General features: G+C 38.2%; 2 protein-coding genes across 2 annotated transcripts; both read right to left on the bottom strand.

Moving 5' to 3' along the window:
* Positions 1 to 583: 583 nt before the first annotated feature.
* LOC108570586 (zinc finger protein 568-like) lies at positions 584 to 18227 on the bottom strand. Its single transcript, XM_017932469.1, has 7 exons — positions 18035 to 18227; positions 16952 to 17125; positions 16255 to 16594; positions 15974 to 16154; positions 7915 to 9029; positions 4513 to 4537; positions 584 to 1721 (listed from the first exon to the last, which is right to left on the bottom strand). The coding sequence occupies exons 1-7, from the start codon at positions 18164 to 18166 to the stop codon at positions 584 to 586; spliced, it is 3105 nt and encodes a 1034-aa protein (XP_017787958.1). The 5' UTR covers positions 18167 to 18227.
* On the bottom strand, positions 11471 to 12583 carry LOC108570588 (zinc finger protein 2 homolog). The gene has a single exon (XM_017932471.1). The coding sequence runs from the start codon at positions 12542 to 12544 to the stop codon at positions 11471 to 11473; it is 1074 nt and encodes a 357-aa protein (XP_017787960.1). The 5' UTR covers positions 12545 to 12583.
* Positions 18228 to 20369: the final 2142 nt, after the last annotated feature.

Genomic DNA, 20369 nt, shown 5'->3' with positions numbered 1-20369 from the left:
ATGAAAAGATCAATTTGCAAAAAAAAAAACATAATACACCGATGTATTTAATTTTATAAAATAGAATTAACAAAAGATATAAAGACCACAATTATTCGAAGAAAATAATTTTCATCCCCGTGTCATATCGTAAAATTAATTCCTTAAATTCCTTGATCAAATATAGATACTCTGGTACCTTCGACAACAAGAAAAAGTACTCCACAGTACTTAACGAATCTCCTCGCATATAAAAACTTTTTACAGAAAAGTCACCATGGTAGTCAATACGCTAAAACCTGAACCCCTAAAATCGACGATTCGAACATCTTCCTCGAACAATTTCCCTACCATCTGTACAGTCGACGAAAGAAACCTACGAACTCAGTCAGAAGAATCCATCGAAAGCAAGAAAAACTACAACAACGTATCTGTTCTAAACCGTGACAAAGAGACACGATGAGTCTTCCTCTGAATTTCTTCCAACGACTGTACACCAACAACGTTCACAGAGATCAATGGCGCTTATTCCCCTCGAAATACTACAACTTTCCAGAGTCTCGCGCGGAACACATAATAGTCGAACCAAGAGCTTCTCGGTTCTTCACTTTCTTTCGTTATGCGTCTTGATGTGCGAGTTCAACGAGCTCTGCTGCGTGAACCTTTTCTGGCACATCTTACACTCGTACGGTCTTTCGCCCGTGTGCGTTCTCAGATGCACGATCAGATACTTTCGAACGCTGAACGCTTTGCCGCACACCTCGCAAACGTGCGGTTTCTCCCCCGAATGTATACGCATGTGAATCTGCAGGTATGCCTTGCTCGACACCGATTTCCCGCAGATCTCGCAGGTGATCAGATTCTCCCCCGTGTGTATCTTCAGGTGCACCTTCAACGCGGCCTTCCAGAAACTCTCAAAGTTGCACACGTTGCACTTGTACTTCTCCCGCTCGCCGTGTGACTTGATGTGCGTGCTCAGGTAGGCTGCACTCGCGTAAGGTGTGTTGCACACCTTGCAGATGTAAGGTTTCTCGCCGGTATGGGTGAGCAAGTGTCGCTCGAGTGTCTGATTCGTGTAGAAACCTTTGCCGCATATCTCGCAGTGAGTCACGTACTCCTCGTTGTGTTTCTTCTTGTGCAAACGTAGATCGTAGCCGGATACCTTGGAGACGCCGCATACGTCGCAGGTGAAACGTTTGTTGTGCTGTTTCAGATGAGTCTTCAGGAATTCCTCGGTTTTGAAGCATTTCGTGCAACGCTCGCATTGAAACGGTTTCTCCTTCTGATGCACCTTGATCATGTGCTTCTTCAGCTTCTCCTCGTCGGTGAAGCTTTTGTCGCACTCCTCGCAATGTCCGGCTGCCGCTGCCTCCACGTCGTTCCTCTCGTGATCCTGCCTGTGCTTGAGGAATTGCAACTTTTTCCGCATTCTCTTGTTGCAGATCTCGCACTCGTAGAACGTAGCACGCCTGCTGCTGTTCGTCCTGCATTTCCCCTCCAAGTGTTGCTTCTCAACCTCCTCGTATTGCTCCTCCTCCTCCTCCTCCTCGTCCTCCTCCTCCTCTTCTATCATGTCCATCTCCGTTTCATCGGTGTACTCTAACGTCTCGGTAACTATCTCCTGGTGGCTGATCTGTTCGAACTCTTCTACCGTGCACACGTCACTTTGGTACTTGACCAATTCCATGTCCATCGTTTCTATAGGTTCTACTTTCATTTCCCGGTCGAGGACCTCCTGGCACCTGCAATGGACAAGACTCGTCAACGTGTGAAACAGAATATTGGAGACAGGTGTGTTTAAGAAGGCAATAAAAGCGTGTTTTTTCTCGGGTAAGGCGGACTTTCTTCCGTTTAGAAATGGAACTGCTGGCCACAGTTTCTCTTCTGTTTTTCACGGCTTAGCATTCGTTACGACATAACACGCTCCGACGAAATAATCGTGATTTTACATCGGCAAGCGGGACGGCTTTTTGCCAATTTTACAGACGACACAATTTTCGCGCGATCGAATTTCAGGTATACGTGTGTATACACCGGTTGTTCGTAAAAAGAGTAAGGATTTTTCTTTGTTCAGATGTAACGTCGTCGAAGGTATATTTATTGCAGCCAAGTGTCGAAGGGTACTTGATGGATAAATGTGATCGAATAGAATTGTTTTTAAAGGACATAATTACGATTCGTCGATGGTAACCCTAATTTCTTGAAGATCTCTTGACGTGTATTATGCGAATTGCTCGGTATCTCCTCGTGAAACCAGTTTTACGTGGTTTACGTTAAAACTGCAATTCTGAGATTACTTACAAATTCACGTGTTTCAAATTTAACAATTATTTATTACTAGCTACGAATTCTTCGAGATTTTCAACTTCTACGAATTGTATAAAAAGTTAATTTTTGGGAGGACTATGTATTTCTTCCAAAGTTTTATTCTTGTAATTATTACAAAATAGACAGGTAACTTTCGCGCATTTCAATTTATAATGGTTTTCATGTGAAAATTTATCAGTAGACAATATTTAAACGTATCAAACGAAATTTCAAAATCTGTATTTAAAAAATAATTGTGATTTTCCTCTAAAGTGTATCCTTTTGCTCATAAATAGATTAGTTACTTACCAGCAGCATAGTCTTTCGCGTGCAACCGTTCTAAGACTTACTATTTCATCGAGCGAATTCTATATTTCGTTAATTTCAAGGCTAATTTCAATGAAACTTAAAATCGTTGAATTCTTGTTAAAATGATATTTAATATTCTCAAATCCTGGCAATGATGTTCAAATATTACAAGTGATGTGATCATTTAGGCCTACGTATCGTTCGTTTTATTATATTATATACAGTGCATGTGCCTTTCTTATTATAAATTAATCAACGCAACACACCATCATACCGTATAACAGAAATTACAATTAGGCTTAATCGAAACATTCACAGAAGAATCACATTTTCTGTAACAGGTTAACAAGCATTAAAAAGAAAAGGGGGGGAGGGGGGAATATTTATAAACAGTCAATGTAGTTTTTCTATACAGACAAAGATGTAAACACCGTAAAACAATTTTCACAAACAATTAGCAAATCTTATCGATATTCCTTAAATTTGTATTCGAAGCAAAAGCATCTTTGTATCTCATTCTTTGAGAACCTTTCAACCACCTAAAACAATAATTGAAACCAACAGTACCATAATTCAAATTAAAAGAAACAAACAATATCTACTACCCGTTGTGATTATCAAATTAACCAACTGCCTGAGGCACAACAAAATCAAGTGTATCAATAGTATGAAATAGAAGGAAAAGAAGAAATCAAGGCACAATCTCGTCTCATTTGGCCCTCTCGTGTCGGCGCAAATGAGCGCTGAGAGTGCCTCGTTGCGTGAACCGTTTCTCGCAGATTTTACATTTGTAAGGTCTCTCCCCCGTGTGAGTTCTTCGATGTTTGATCAGATACTTCCTCGAGCTGAACGCCTTTCCACAGAACTCGCATATCTCCGGCTTCTCGCCGGTGTGTATTCTGATATGAATCTTCATGTATTGTCTCCTGATCAACTTGCCGCAGACCTCGCAAGCCACCTGACTTTCACCTGTATGCGTCCACAGATGCTCCTTGTAGCAGTAACTGTAAAACGTCTCGAATCCGCAGATCTCGCATCTGTACTTCTTCCTGCTCTCCGGCTGACTGTGGATCTTCATGTGACTCCTCAGGTAAACTCGATTACCGAACGACTTGTGACAGATCTCGCAGGTGCAAGGTTTGTCGTCGCTGTGCACGCTCATGTGAGTCTTCAGGGTTGCCTTCAGGTAGAATCCTTTGTTGCAGACCTCGCAGAACTCCGTGAACTCCTTGTTGTGCCTTCTGATGTGAATTTTCAGGTAGTACTCCGAGGTCAGCTTAGCTCCGCAAACGTGGCAGATGTGAGGTGCTCCGTGCAACGTTTTGTGAACATTCAGATACTTCTTCTTCTTGAAGACCTTGTGGCACACGTTGCACTCGATCGGACCCGCGGAAACACTCTGCTCCTTCCGTTTCAATTTCGTCGTTTTCTCTTTAGGCTTGCGCTGCTTGTTCTCCGCTATCGTCGAGTCTTTGCATCGAACGCGACGATGCTTGAACAGTTGCATCTTCTTCGCGAAACTCTCGCAGCACACGTCGCAAGTGTACTTCTTCTCGGCTTTTCTCAACGCCTCGCGAGTTCGTAGGATCGACTGCTCGGTTCTGTGCACCAACAGAGCAGCCTCCGTGTCGAACTCCTCGTCGCAAGACTCGCAACGATACGAAGCTGTTGCACGTTGAACGACGCACGATCTATCGACATCGCCGACAAACGAACGATCTTCCCTTTTCGACGATCGAACGGCGCGAGATCGATTCGGCCTGGCTGGTAACGTCTTCACGCTTTTCGGTCTGCAAAAAGACAACAGAGAGCATGAGCAGCCTTCGAATCGGACGAATTTTGTTCACGCACAGAACGAGGACACTAAAGGGAGTTAATGCGATTCTGAACGAGTATCTCGACGGTTAGAACAGCGACAGCAGGGAGAAAGGTGTCTGAAAATGTGCTTCATTTGTCTGCGAATCTCGTTACTTTTTTAATCTTTTCGAACGGGCATGTGGTTCGCTTAGGTGAAACGAGAAAATTGTTTAGAGCTTGTCGCAGGTGAGACTATCGAAAGAAGGTGAAGCTACTTACTGCAGAAAGCTGGTCAAACTGCAACGAATGATTCATTGTATGCGGTTCAAGCAGATTTCTTCGAGGAATCGTTCGGACAAATGACACGAGACAGAGATTGTTTTTTTTTCGTGGACATGTTGCACAAAACAGCTATGAATACGAGAAACGGTTGATTGCTTATGATCTCGAGCCCATTGTTTCGTATGTTTCATACTCGAGCTGTCGTTCTTCGGAATTTCGATGCTGAGATAACATCGTTTTTAATAGTTGTTTCTGTGATTCGATGCGCTTGTTTATTCGACGAGAAAATAAAGAAACACGAAGTGTGAATGCTGAGTAAGAAGTTGCTTTTTTTTTTTTTCATGTAGTATAAGTACAAAACAAAAGTGTTTACTGTATTGTTTATTTTTATGAAGTTGCTTACAAAAAAAGAGGCCATTGCTCTACCTGGATTCGGATAATGAACAATAATACGACATCTCGTAGAAAATGATTGGGATTAGTTTAGCAGTCTCATACACTCGTTCGATTCACACAATCACCGATTCTGTTTGTTTACATATATATACAAATTAACGCGGGTGGAAATTAATGGAAAATTCGAAAACTGAATTTACTTGAAGACGTCATATCCGTTTGTTTTCGATGAAAATGAAGAGGGAGAGAAAGAAAGAGAGAGAGAGAGAGAGAAAGAAACACAAGATGTTGAAATTTATGAAAACATCGTTAAATGCCGTAAACAATACTCTTATCTACATTTAAACGTTTCACTAAAGCGGACGAGTATCACACCTACGATTAATCAGTTACAACACGACAGGTAAAAAATAAATATTTCCACCTTGTAACGCGACGGTGCAACACGAAAAAAGCCACACGATAAATAAGGCGCTCTTCTTCTCCCCTAGATGTATAATTGACGTAAATATAGTTGGCGTTATAAATTAACAGATGTGCAAGTAGCGTGTGTCATGAATGAAAACAACGTTCGATAGAGAAATGAAATAAAAGAAAGAAATTAATTCCTACGATAACTGCTACAAATATAAACGTAATAGTTTTATACGCTTAAAAAAACACGAAGGGGACGAAAGAAATATGAGAAAAGAAAAAGACATTATCACAAATTGAAGTACTGGTTCTCAACATGGTCCTAACATATTTATAATAATATGATTCGGTATGATTGCTTTTCACGCTTAATTTTATTTGCACTTATCAAAAGCGTTATTCATAATTAATAATTACTATCGATTAAGGCTGTATACCGCGCAGATTGAAAGAAACAGCGAGAAATTATATACGGTTGTATCAGTTAAACATTATTCAACTTGCTGCGTCGTTAACTCGTTTTAATTCGGATATTTTTTTTTTTTTTGTTTATTTTTATAAATGCATATTCATCCACATTTTTTTTCTGTTTTTTTTTTCCCTCCTTTTTTTGCTTGTTGCGATAACGAGACTAAGGCATTATTATCATACTTATTATTCACTAATTTTTAAAGCACCTCTCGCAAAATTCTATAATTATAGGCTGAATATATATCTCTATGTATATATCTATGTATGTATATATATATATATTATTCACGAAGAAATGGTAAATCACATGTGCGTATATAAAAGAACGTTGAGTATTCGAGGAATAATATAATGTAAAAAATCTTCCGAAGCGTGGACGGCTGTGTGTTTCGTAAAATTACACGTAAAAAATTTCGTTCGACGCTCGAGTGAGAAGAATATAGTATAAAAAAAAAACGCGAAATTTCACAAAGTGTAACATCGATAAGAACTAGTTTCTCTTTTTTTTTATACACATACGACACTCGTATCCGAAAACGTACGATTCGTAACACATTCGTACCGCGTTAAAAACGAAGAAGAAAAAAAAAGAAGAGAAGATTAATTCACGATTAACCCTGTTTTGTATTTTTTGTAAATGTTAATAAAATGGAATTCTCAGCAGAACGTACCTACACGATATCTTTACGTTCGACTTTCACGTGTAAATAGTTAAATGCAAATTGTAAAAGAAAAGAAAAGAAAATTCCAAGCTATTGAAATATTCCTCAGCTGAGATTCTAACGTATGCTTCACACTATTTTACGAGACGTTAGCGAGGAACTTGTATAGCACATTGTTTCATCTTACCCCTTTAAACGTTCAACTTGATCGAAATCATTGAAATATCAGACGAGGACGATTTTCTTCTTTTCACCATAATTGTTCGTTATAGTTAAGAACGTCACGAATCCTGAGTTCACGCCAGATGCTAAATTTTTTCAAATATCCTTCATGGCCGCCTGTTGATACAATTCACGTTAAAACGTACGGTGAACGCACTGTAACTTACTACAGAATCCTACATTTCAACGAAGTCGTCAAACGCTGCTCGAGAATAGTTTGAAAATTCCCCTGTACAAAATATCAAGTATCAACGATCTTCTTCTTCTCGAGACGAGAGGTTGGTCACTTTACAGATTTCGATGACACACTCGCACAGTCGGCGAACCAGGATTTTTTTCCAGGGAAGACCCGTGTGAAATTTAGGAACTTTCAGGAAATTTGTTATAAATCTCCCCGTTATTTTTTTTTTTCATCCAATAGTCTTTCAAGAAAAGACTAAAAATTATCATCAGCCGGAGTCATCTCAGGATTCGAGAAATTTTTGTAAAAGAATTAACATTATTCGACAATTCTAACGCGTTGTTTTACACTTCCCCTCCCACCGAATTTCAACCATCAGAAAGTCAACTTTCAATGATTCATTCTCAAGATAAGTCACGTGAAATTATGCTTTTCGATCGGACGAATATCAAAAAATTACGAGCAACGATTAAGTATATATATATATATCGTATATGGAACCATCAGTGCGCAGAATAAATGCTCGAAAAACACTAATATCTCTCCTGAATACTTGAATAATCGGTAAAAAAAAGAAAAACAAAAAGGATTCTTTACATCATTCCTGTACCATGATTCCGTCGTCGTATAAAAATAAACGGGCATTCGAATAATTACAGTTAACGACCGTCGTGTCTAAAATACCTACCCCTTACTCCGATCACGATTCTTCAAATTCAAATACCTCATATATATATATATATATCATTAATTAACCACATAAGTAACTTCGATTTTTTTTCACAACGAACGAACGTATACATTCGTCCCTCAAAAGGCCATCGTATTCCAAATATCTACTCGATTGTCACGCGCAAAGAGTACCCTAACTAGGCAACAGTATAGTAATCGTATCGAGCGACTGTTCCTGATGCTGTATCTCTTGCTCCTGCTGCAACTGTTGCTGTTGCTGCTGTTCCTGTTGTTGCCGCGCGCTCTGCTTCGCGTGCGTCTTCAGATGAGAGTTCAGCATTGTTTTCGAGGCGAACGACTTGTGACAACATGTGCAAGGATACGGTCGGTCGCCTGTGTGACCTCTCAGATGTACCACCAGCGTGGTTCGTTGGGTGAATCGTTTCTCGCAATGGGTGCATTTGTGGGGTCTTTCGCCCGTATGGGTGCGCCGATGAACACTCAGATAATTCTGCGAGATGAAACCTTTCCCGCAGAGGTCACAGACGTGCGGTTTCTCTCCCGTGTGCTTTCGCAGATGCACGGTCAGGTACGTCTTGCTCGACACAGCTTTACCGCAAACCGGACAGATGTACTCGTTCTGAGGACCCACGTTACCATGCGTCTTCATGTGAACCAGCAGTACCTGCTTCCTGGAGAAACGTTTGTTGCACAGCTCGCAGTGGTGCTTCCTTTGAGGCGGCACGTAATCAGGCTGATGGAGCTTCGCGTGCAGCCTCAAACCCTGTCGATAACGAAACGTGGCGCTGCATATCTCGCATTGAAACGGCTTCTCGTGGGAATGCATGGACTGATGCTCCTCGTAGCTGGTGGAAGAAACGAAGCTGGCGCCGCATACCTCGCACTCGTACTTGTAGTCGATGTTGTGCCGCTTCTGATGAGCAATCAGGCTCTCTCTGTGCGTGGTAACGAAGCCGCACGTCTCGCAAGCGTGACTCTCGTCTGTCTCGTGCTCCAATTGATGCTCTTGCAACGCGGTAGCCGTGGAGAAGCTGCAACCGCAATGCTCGCACACGAGCTGGTCGTCTTGCAACTGTATCTCGTCCTGTTCGTGCATCTTCAGGTGCAACGCGAGTGCCTGCTCGGATACGAAACCATCGCCGCATAGTTCGCAGTGAACGATCCCGTCCGAGATGATTATCTCCGCGTTCTCCACCTTGGGCATACGATCGTCGGTGATTAACAGGCTGTGCTCGGTGTCTTCGTGATCGAAGATCTCGTTCGGGCCGCACTGCTGCTGATCCTGCGGTAGCATCTCAAGCTTTGACACAAAATATCTGGAAAGAAGAGAGACACAAAAACGGGGGTCAATCAATGGGTACCAATCATTTCGTGTTCGATCGTTATTCTTTTTTCTACTCTTTCCTCTTTTTATAGAGGCGTGGTCTTTTTTTTGGTTTGTCAGAACTTTCGGGGACCAAGCATTCAAACATCCGTGAATCTTTTTTTTTTTTTTTACGAGATCGTGTAACTTCATAAAGAGTGCCTCGGTGCTTTCCAGTATTTTTCTTTATTACGTTCTTAACGTTTAAACTCCTTTCTTTTTTCTTTCTTTCTGCTCGTTGTTAATTACCTTCAAGCAGCATAAGCGTGGTGTTTATTTTAGGAAAATTATAAGCGTATTTAAAATCGGAAATTAATTATTCTGCGATATAATACAGTTCCGATACTCGATCTTCTGTGTATCGAGATTCTTTCGTTGGATTATTTATCGTAGTTAATTTTTATGGTTTGCAAAAGTTAAAACGGGAAAACAAAACGATTAGTTGAAGGACTAAGTGTCTGTAATGTCCACATACGGTCAGTAATTGTGAGAAAAATAACTATCACACGTTGTATTATATTTGTTTATGATTAAAAAGGAAAAAGATATAGCGTTAGATATTTAATAAATCGTACATATGATTTGTAATCGTGTCATGATACGATCATATTTCTGTCAATATTAATTCTCTACTGTGCACTTACCACATGCTGTACTGTTTTACCGACGCTGCAACCCGCCATCTTGGATTTACACACGCTTCCGTAAGTCGATACGGCATTAAATTAAATTGTTTTAAAAGTAATACTAAATCTTACGCTACTGTGAAAGGAAATGGATTTTAAAAATAAAAAATCTTACTAATTATTTCGTATTATGCAGTATTAGAGATTAAAATTTACCACTAATCTAACTAGATATGAAAACTAAACGAATAGCTGTATTTTACAGAAAATTCCGGTTTCTCTTTCAATTACTCAAAATTATCATAATTATGCAGCAAAATTTGATTATTCAACGATCAACACAATTAATCAATATTGAAAATTGTTAGTATTAAATTTTTTTTACAGTTCGATCACGAAAACCAGAATTTGTTACAAATAATAATACCATACATATCTCTCTCTATTTTAATACAAGCACAATTACGAAACGCAAATAACTAATTAAAAAAAAAGAAAAAGAAAAGTACTATTTCATAATGGTTATAAGACTTTCTAATAACATTGAAAACTTTAATTAGACGAAAAATTACATTCAGAAGTGATAAAATTCTCAGAAATATTTTAGCAACGATTACGTCCAACGATTAATTACAACTATATTATTTAATAATATCAATCAGCAGAGATCTTAATTTTTATGAGGTTACATAGAAATATTTAAGCGTCTTCATACTTACGTTTTACGATAATTCATATGTAGTGACCCTGTACTTACATTAATTAGAGGCACATGAATTCATTGTTTAATGCTGAAACGCTAACTATATCACTTCCATCTATCGATCCAACGAAAAATACTTAAAACAATCGTATACTTGTACAGTAATCGTACACCGCTAAATGCTCTTCTATCTAATATTAACGATACTTTAACATTGAATAATTCCTAACACTTTACATACGCAGTTTCTGCTTAGCACAATTAGCTTCACTATTTAAAATGTCTTCTTTTTTTTTTTTTCTTTTCATCGATTAAAACTTCTCCAAAATTCAATCTTTTAGGCACATTAAAACTTAGTTCATTAGAACAGGTACTAATTTTAGTTGTAGCGAATTTCACACTTCGAAAGTGACTGTTTTTTCTTTTCTTCAACGAAATTTCGAAATTCCGAGAGTTTAGAAAATAATCGAGAACGATAATCGCTTAAAATATTCAAAATGTACACGAACGAACAATATCACAGTTACGAACATGCATGTTATACGTTAGTTTAATGTTAATAATCGATAAAACGTATATCCCTACCAATAATTCAACAAATTCCTGTCAATTCGAAAAATCCAATAAATCACCGCCATTCCCGTTAAACTTTGTAAAAATCTCAATAACACAATAAGTCTCGACGAATTCTCATCTATGCACGCATACTAATTTAATAAGGCCACCTATCATTTGCAAGCTATATATCTCTCCCTCGAGGCACTTCGCGATCGATTTTCTAAAACCATCACGCACGCACGCTTGGTACAACGAAAACGAAAATTCGAAACGAACGAAATTTTCATAAAGTTCCCTATCTAACGAACGTCTAATATAACTCCTATATTATTCTAAACGAATTCAACGTACTATATCGTCACAAATGACTAAACTTCGAACCAACAAGTGAGAAACGTTAACTTACAAAGAAAGAAACTTACAAACTTTCCCTGCACAATTTGTAACGTGCATTCGTTAACAAACAATTTCTGATCGTCGTATTCCACACGACAGAACAGAAAAGATTCAGTGCTTTTTCATGTGATTCAGCATGATCGTTCTGGTAACGAATCCTTTGCCGCACAGTGTGCAAGTGTAAGGACGTTCTCCCGTGTGATAACGGCGATGAACGGTAAGCGTGGACGCCTGAGTAAACGATTTCCCGCACATAGCACAGAGATACGGCCTCTCTCCCGTATGAATACGCTGATGGACCACGTAATACTTGCGATGAGTGAAACCTTTGCCGCAAACGTCGCAAACCAACGGTCTAGATCTGTGTACAGCCTTGTGAGTGGTCAACGATTCGATGCTCGCGAATTGTTTCGAGCACGAGTCGCAAGGATAGGAGACGACCGACGTTTTATTCGACGTAGCCACTATTCCGGCAATACTGCTAGTGACCGGATCACCGGAAGACACAACGGTGTCGGTGATTCTATCGTTGCCGGTCAATATCGGTTTGTGAGTTTTCGCGTGATGATTGTACAAGTTTCGCGTCTCGAAACGCATCAAACACCTAGGACAGGAGTACGGTTTCTCCTGGCCGACCTCGTGCATCCTCCTGTGACGCTCGAGTAGCGTACGATACCGGAAACTGGCCTGGCAACGATCACAGGCGAACATCTTCTCTACGTTCATCGTCGACGGCGACGAGGACGACGATGTCGATATCGTTTGCATCGGCGCGCATGAGGTTGCTGCCGGCGCGGAATGTGTCACCTCGTGCATCCTCAAGTGACTCAGAGCAAAGAAAGTTCGTGAGCAAATGTTGCACGAATATCTCACAGGGTTCTCCATGTTATGCTCGAATTCCGGTAACGCCGGATGACTGGTTCTTATATGGTAATTTAGCTTAAGGGCGCTGCGAAATTCTAGGCCACAGGTGGGACAAGGATGGGATTCCGTAATGATCTGCACGTGATCCAAGAGCGTTTGGTCAGAACAGATGGATGGTAGATGGGACGGAACGGTTTGATATGCGTTGGGCATCATCGGCGACTGATTGGAGAACATTGAGTTGTTCTGAAGCAAGGTACACGTGACGGGTAAACCGGTGTCCCCTGTCTCGGGTGATGGCGAAAGTATTTGACGCAGCATCCCCGACAATCCGCCGAACGTCTCGCTTCCTTCCCTGAAATCGACAAAACCCAAGGACAATGCAGCGGTGAACACCACCGAAATAAGTACACACATAGGCATTGTCTTTGATTTATTTCTTTTTTTTTCTTTTTTTTTTTTGGTTTTCTGTGATCTTGCTTTCTCTCTTGCAAACAAAACAGGCAGCGGTGAGTTAAAGACAGGAGATAAAGCAGAGAAAGAGAATTTTCGAACGCTGCGGTGATTTCTGCATAGTGACCGTGTGCAAAGTGCTTGGGCATTGTGGTTTTTCTCTTCTGGAGAAAGAGAGAGAGAGAGAGAGAGAGAGACACAGACAGCATGTACAGAGTGCGACGAGAGTGAAAGTGCAGATCGAGCTTCGAGAGTTTTGTCGTCATCGTTGTACTCTGTTTCAAAATCTTTTCACGATCTTCGTTTGTTTTTGTTCTTTTTTTATTCGTTCGAGAAGATCGTAAAAAAAATGATTCGTGTTATACTTTTCGCTTTACCTTCGACTTTTCTACGATATATATGTATATGTACAGAGTTGTGTCTTGTCCTTTGATTAATTTCAAACGGATTAATTCTACGTAGAAATATTAGCTGTTAAATAAGAACGTTATGCATTTGATATAGTTTTTCACGATATTTATTTGATATTTAAAATGAATTATTAGCTGATGAGTTGAATTAAAAGGAACGTTCGTTTCGCGCGTTTTACTTTCTATATTCCTTAAACTACCCCTCTCGCCATTCCACATCTCTAGACTCATAATGAAGTAATTGGCACAAACTGAGAAAGAAATGAAAAGTTTTCTACAGGCAAACCAGCAGAAGGAAGAAAAATGTTAAGCTACAAAACGTTGGCAAAGAAGTTAGAAGAAAGCAAACCCTTGCTTAAAGAAAAAAAAAAAAAAAAAAAAAAAAACTCATTGTCCTTACTAAGATACAATATGTTTGGAAAATCAAATTAATATAGTATTTAATGAAAATTCGATCCTCACCTTTTCTTAAGAGTGATATCCCGAAACATCCACCAAGTGTCTTCTTCTTCTTCTTTTCTTCTTTTCACCACAAACTTCGATTTATCGATATTACTCGGAAAAAATTCACGGCTTAATACTAACAATGTTAAAATGTTCAAAAAATGCGGGGACACTTATGGTATAACATAGAAAATGTAAAAAAAGAATAAAACGAAACATTTTCACGTTCCTTTATCCGGTAATTTAAAATGGAAACGTGAAATGCTTCGAAACACGCGACCATTTCGTCTCCAAAACTCTTTAAACGCAACAGCACCGACTTCTTTTCAATCAGATGCAAACATAGGCTGCAAAAAAGTGCGCCAAACATGGTGAAAAAAGTTCGTTTTTCTATGGGCGCGTAAACGCAGCCTCGATTTCAAACTGGAAATCATGGGAAAACGTAGATAAATCGCGTGAAACGGTTCGATCGTGTCTTATCGAACCGCAAATGAAAATAACGCGTGCAGCACAAATAGTGCGCGATCGAAATTCGTCAAGTTCAAAGCGCAGCGAGATTTTCAGCAAAAATAAAAAATATGCTGAAACGCGCGCGTTCGATGAACTTCTTGAAATTGCAAAAAAAATCGCGAATTCGTTTCCAGTCGCACCGTACGCGACGGAAGAAAGAGAGAAAAAAAAAAGAGGCGAGAAATGATAAATTTCATTGGAAAATAAATTATAACTTAACAACTATGAAATATAAAGAAACGGTCGTTTGAAAATATTACAAAAGCGTGATACTCGCCTTAAACGACACATTTGTCCAAGGGTCCTCTTCATGTTTCTCATACGACGATTAATCTTCGATTCTTCAAACGTTCTTGATAAATTATTACTCTAACCGTACTTTTTTTTTTTCCTTATCCATCTTTCGTTTCAAATCAACTCTCGATTTTCTCATTTTTTTTTTTTTTTCTCATAAAACACTTGGTTACTTTTATATAGAGCTGGCATCTAATTGGTGGATGCCAGCCACAAATGATATCGATTGAAACCGACTCGTGGCAGAAACACCACACGGTTTATCAGCGGGTTTTTGTGCGCAGTTAACAGAACGATAACACTTATAGGCTAACCGGTATACTAAATGTAACTAATATGGTCCTGACGATAATGTAAAAGCGTAGGCATTTGGAAAGCACGAAGACGACAAGAAACGGTATTTTGCTGTTTTTTTTTCTTTTCTCTTCTTCTTTTTTTCTACATTTTTTTTTTTCTTTTATACGAATCATAACACGGCTTGGTCACACTTTTGTTATGCACCAAGCGCGTCTAATATATACCGTGACGTTAACTTACGAAGTATTAGTTTGTGATTTTTGATCGGCCTATTGTCGGCCGTGTGCGGCATTTTGTGCCTTCACGTAAGCGTGGGATATTGATACTGACAACATGTAAACATCTGGTTCTCAATTGAACAGAGGGATTAAATACCTGCCGCTGTTATGCATTAAGTATCGAACAACAACCGATTAACTTACATACACACGTTAGAAAACAGCTCTCGTTGAACACGTTGATAAAGTGGACACGTGATTAGTAAAATCCCTCTGTTCATTTATTGTACACGTATCAATAATAACTAGGATAGAGTTCATTTGAATAGGAACAGTTTTTTGGTAAAATATGACAGTATGGAATATCATCTTGTGTGATGTAAACAAAAAAGTCTTACATCGAAGTCAATCTTATTGAAATGAACTCTAAGTACATGCTAACACATGTAAGTATATTGAGGTATTTTGCAATCTGTTTCACAAGGTGGACATACTTTTCAGACAAAAATTCTTCAGGTTCTAAATTGTTTTTATTTGTGATTAAATAATTTCACAGAAATTAAATATATATGAACTAGACTTTTTCAATATCAAGGAGGTGTAGAGATCAAATTGCAAAATACAGAGAGCCAAAGATGGTTGTGGGGTGTGTACTAACTTACCTTGTTACTTTTTGCACCCTATTCGTTTGAATCTGGTGACTAACTCTGAAGTATACTCTTCCAAGGCAAAAGTAAGATTGTACAAAGTGCATATATAGTAGATTGCAGTGATGGACTCCCTTAAAGAAATGTAGATATACTATATTTTTTTTCTCTCCAAGTATTATTAAATATTTGAAAATCAGTGATTTAAAAATATTGAATACTTCTTCGAATATTATTTAATCTACAAAAACAAAACGAAAATCAAATAAAAAAGTAAGTTATGCAAAATATGTTAAAATAGCCCCCTGATGCTTCAACAGAAAATAGTATTTCAAAATAAGCAATTAATTTATTCGAAATTACAAACAATTTAGGCTTGTAAAAAGAAAAAAGAAATGTCTGTATAAGTGTTTGTGTTCTCCACAACAAAATAGCACCTTTGGCCCTTAAAATACAAAATATGGATAAAAGACTCACCCAGGTTTGGGATCCCCATCAGCTGGTTGTGGAATTGGCATCTCAGGCATATCTGAGATCTTCTGTTGCTGTAGCCCAGAGGGACCTGCTTCATCACACGCCAAGGAAACATTTACAAAGGTTGTAGGCTCTATTGTTCTATTACTGGGATCTTCTTCGCTCTCTTCTTTTACAGGTAGGCCTGAAACAAAGAATGAAGTCCAGATTTTTACATTTCTATTTCAATAAAAAATAAAAACAATCAAAAACAGATGATTTTATTATATACACTTAACACATACCTTCATCTCCATCACATTCATCGTCAGAGTTCTCTTCATCTTCACTACTTTCCTCTTCGTCTTCTTGTTGCATAGAGCTTGTTTGATTTTGTGATATTTGGTTATGTGTGGTTTGTGAACTTGGACCAGGCACTGCCTGAACGGTTTGTACAGAATTACCGCTTGTGTCCATAGGAACTGAGGTTATTTGTTGTTGATTAGCACTGGATATCATCATAGGAATACCCAAGCCCATGTTGTCCATCATACCCATACCCATATTGTTCTGATGCTCACCCACTTGCTGCATCACATTTCCATCTAACCTGTTCTCTGAATTCTGTTCTTGTTTCATTACACTCTGCAACGAAACACAAACAAACAAAATGCATTTACTACTTTGTGATATTCGATACAAGCAAATCAAAATATTTATTATGATTAAGAAAGAAATGTAACCTCCAAATGCAGTAGTATGTGAAAATGTACCAAAATAATTAAAATGTATTTTAAGTATAAAAATAAAATAAGAACCGTGAAACTTAATATATTAACTAATTAAGAAACTTACAAAAATATAGAATTTAAAATATTTTTATAAATAATAGTAATAGTAACTAAGGTAAACATGGAACTGAATATCAGGAAATAAAAGAACATCTATGCTTTCATATTTTGTTATATACTGTGGCAAATACAAGTAAAAATAAAGTATTACCGGATTGAGAACATTGGTAACATAACCCTGCTTGTCTCCTAAATTGACTTCCCCAAGCCATTGTAAAAGTTGTTTCTCTGCGTTTGCTGTTGTATTCCAAAATTGATAAAATAATTCTATTTTATACACACAGTCATCGCATATTTTTTTAGGTAACTTGTCTTCTCTTGCAACCTGTAGCAACTTTAAAATAAATATTTTATTTATATAACAAAAATGTTTTGTTTCGATATTCGTTAAAAGATACAAATCAGTTAAAACGTTTGTAAAGTACGAATTTAACACGGAATATCATTCATAGGAAAGATTCACAAAAAGATCAAAATTAAAAATGTACTCTGTACTTTGTACTGATTCGCATGAATAGTGCGTATAAAATATATAAACGAAAAACACTAAATAATCGTTATTTATATTATTTATTTAATTATTCATTACAATTTCTCATTTAAAATCCACAAATAGAAAAGTGCATTTTCAAGTTGCAAATAATAAACTAAAGTAACTCCCTTTTTGTTAGGACGGATTTCAAAATACTATGTTGCAACATTGAAAACACCTATTAATGGACGGCTTTAAAAAGTACGCAAAGTCAATTATAGGTATTTTATAATAGAAACAATGATGTCGAAAACAAGATGTCGAAAAGGAAGAGGATTGTTCAATTCTATTTGTCGTAAATAAATTAACGTTGCAAATTGCCATTCTCGGATGAAAACGTCAACGGGCTGTTACACAAATGATGATGAAAAAATTTGGGTAGATCCGCAATACGTTACGGTAGAGAAAAAAGCGCGGCAAAATTCTATCGAATAATTCGTGGCGTCGTGGACGAATTTGATGCACTGAATAGAGGGAAAAAGAGAGATAAACAGCACAACACCACTACACAACTACGTGGATGTCGCTGCTTTGGTGTTGTTTGCAATTTCTTGTGTACAGGGTGATCTCTGAAACAATCGGGAGCAAATACATCTACTGGGAGGTCGAAAAGTCGTGGACGGTCGAGGAAACGCGGTGTAGCTATGAAAATGCACAAGATGGCGGATCGCCATTGTCGAAGCGATGGCGTAGTTGGCTTACCTTGACCGGTAGGCAGGCGGCGATCTTAAGAGATATCTGCCGTACGTCTCCTTCACCCTCGAAAATCGGTACCGAAACACGGTCCTTCACGAGACACAGCCGACACAGGTCCAGATAATCGAGGGAGGACATTTTACCGTGTAAAACGCCAGCTCGAGACGCAAAGCCGCGCCCGTAGACGCGAACGCTGTTTCAACCCAAGCCGGAGAAGACCCCGCGTTCTTCGGTACGCGTCGTTTGCTCACTGTACTTCGGTTAGTTCCGCCGTCATTCGGCTATCTTCGTCTCTTCCCGGTTAACTTCGCAAACATTCGGCTGGACGGTTGCGTATCGATCACGTCGCGTTCGAACCAACTGCTGTTACACACGACAGTTTCGAACATTGCGAAGACTTCTTTCTTTCCAATTCATCGTTATTTAACATGGATGGATTGCATCACCACTGTGAAATCATTGCCAGACAAGAGAAATTTAAGCTTACACGGTACTGATTACGTTTTTCCGTTGATTTTACTTTCCGATATGATTTATGTCGTACTTGCATTAAGCGAAAAAAGTATTGCAAGATGGCTAACATGCTTTGTCGATCTTATGCCCTGTTCTAAATAATAAAAGTATATGTGATAATCCAAGGTATTATGTACATACGTTAGATTCGCCTTTGATACATACCGATTGATCGTCCAGGTGTTTAAGAGGTCGGCCGAGTTAATGTAAACCTATCAAATTTTCATGCACAATTACTCCCACTTCTACGTGAGGATACAATCACGCATGATCAGTCAGGGCACGCTCGTCGATGGGCAATAAGAATAAATCAAAGCCTCGGGAAGAATAAACTGAATCTATGTTAACTATTTTTTAGCTTTTCGATGTTACGATATTTCAGAAATTAGACGCAATTTTCCTAAAGTGCAAATTTTTTGACGCATATTCAAGCATTCGACAAAGGGTCACGTGATTTATCAGAGACTAGCAGAAAGAATATTTTCAAGTATTTCGTTGACAAGTATTTACGTAAAATTAATTTACTTTTATAAATTCAGTATAAACAATGAATTTACGTGAAAAAATATTACGTACTTTTTAAATTCTCCTGTTATTTCTAAAAAATTCAGTAAATTTCTAATTGTTATTGCTAATGCATAGTGAAATATAAAGCAAATAAATATTACTAGATTTAGATATGGAATAATAATATATAAATTATCGATAACGCGAAATAACGATTTAGATACACGAAACCTAAAGCTTCGATTTTACGAAAAGTGAAATAGAATAAAAAAAAATTTTTTTTTACAATTTTCTGCCTCTGAACATATCGATAAATCATATTTTAATAGGAAGATAAATTTTCACTACCGAGCGTGTAATCGACAGGAATTTTTAATATCATACTGCATAAAAGGGACATAGCGATGCAAAAAGTAATAGGGATAGCACAGTGCTGCCACGTTTCTATGTCGTTGAAGCTGTGTAACTTACCCTCCCGCCGTTAAACATATCAATGACCTGCCTTGTCTTTTCCATTGGCTGTATGAACTACGCTTGGCTATGACAGCCTGATTTAAATTGCAGCTCACGCTACTTTCCCAACTTTTTATCGTTTTCAACGTGTTTCCCCGATAAAATATCTTCTTCAGAAAAATCTTTTTGAATTGCTAAAACTTGCACGACGAACGTTCAATATCCCATCGCATACGCGATATATTTTTTTTATCTTTTCAATATCTTTCTTTTAGATTTATAACCAAATCGTTAAATACATACATTTCTAAATAAAATTTGCCTTTTATTAAAAATCATAGTACGAAAACGGAAAAAAAGTAATCGAGAATTGAAAGGAAAAATATTACTACACCACCTTCAGCGATGCCTTGACAGGCACACTTGTGCGCGTTGCACATTCATTTATTATCTTTGACTCGTATTGTTACGTAACAGACAACAGGACAGATCGTTCGTGTGAGGTGTACTGGGAGAAAAATGACGGCATTACCTTTTTTTAGATAAAAAAAACTGCTTTATTGTGGCAGAGCACATGTATTATCATATACCAGCATATAATTAGGAAGTCCATAGTAATTTACAAATTACGATCCACTTAAACGTCGGTACACGTGGCGGTGTATGCAGGCAGATTTGGGAACCGATTTCGATCACACGCATGCTGTGTTACCGTGCTTTATTTTCTTCTTTATTCATCATCACCATCACCATCATCATCATCATCATCACCATCATCACCATCATCATCATCATCTTCGATCGTTCACATCTTATTATTATTTCGTTTAACATTAATTTTTTTTTTCTTTCGATACTTTTTTTTTTT

This window comes from Habropoda laboriosa, unplaced genomic scaffold, assembly GCF_001263275.1.
Source record: "Habropoda laboriosa isolate 0110345459 unplaced genomic scaffold, ASM126327v1 scaffold95, whole genome shotgun sequence".
Taxonomy (NCBI): domain Eukaryota; kingdom Metazoa; phylum Arthropoda; class Insecta; order Hymenoptera; family Apidae; genus Habropoda; species Habropoda laboriosa.
Note: the sequence above shows the minus strand (reverse complement) of the source record. Positions and strands in the feature narration are given on the sequence as shown.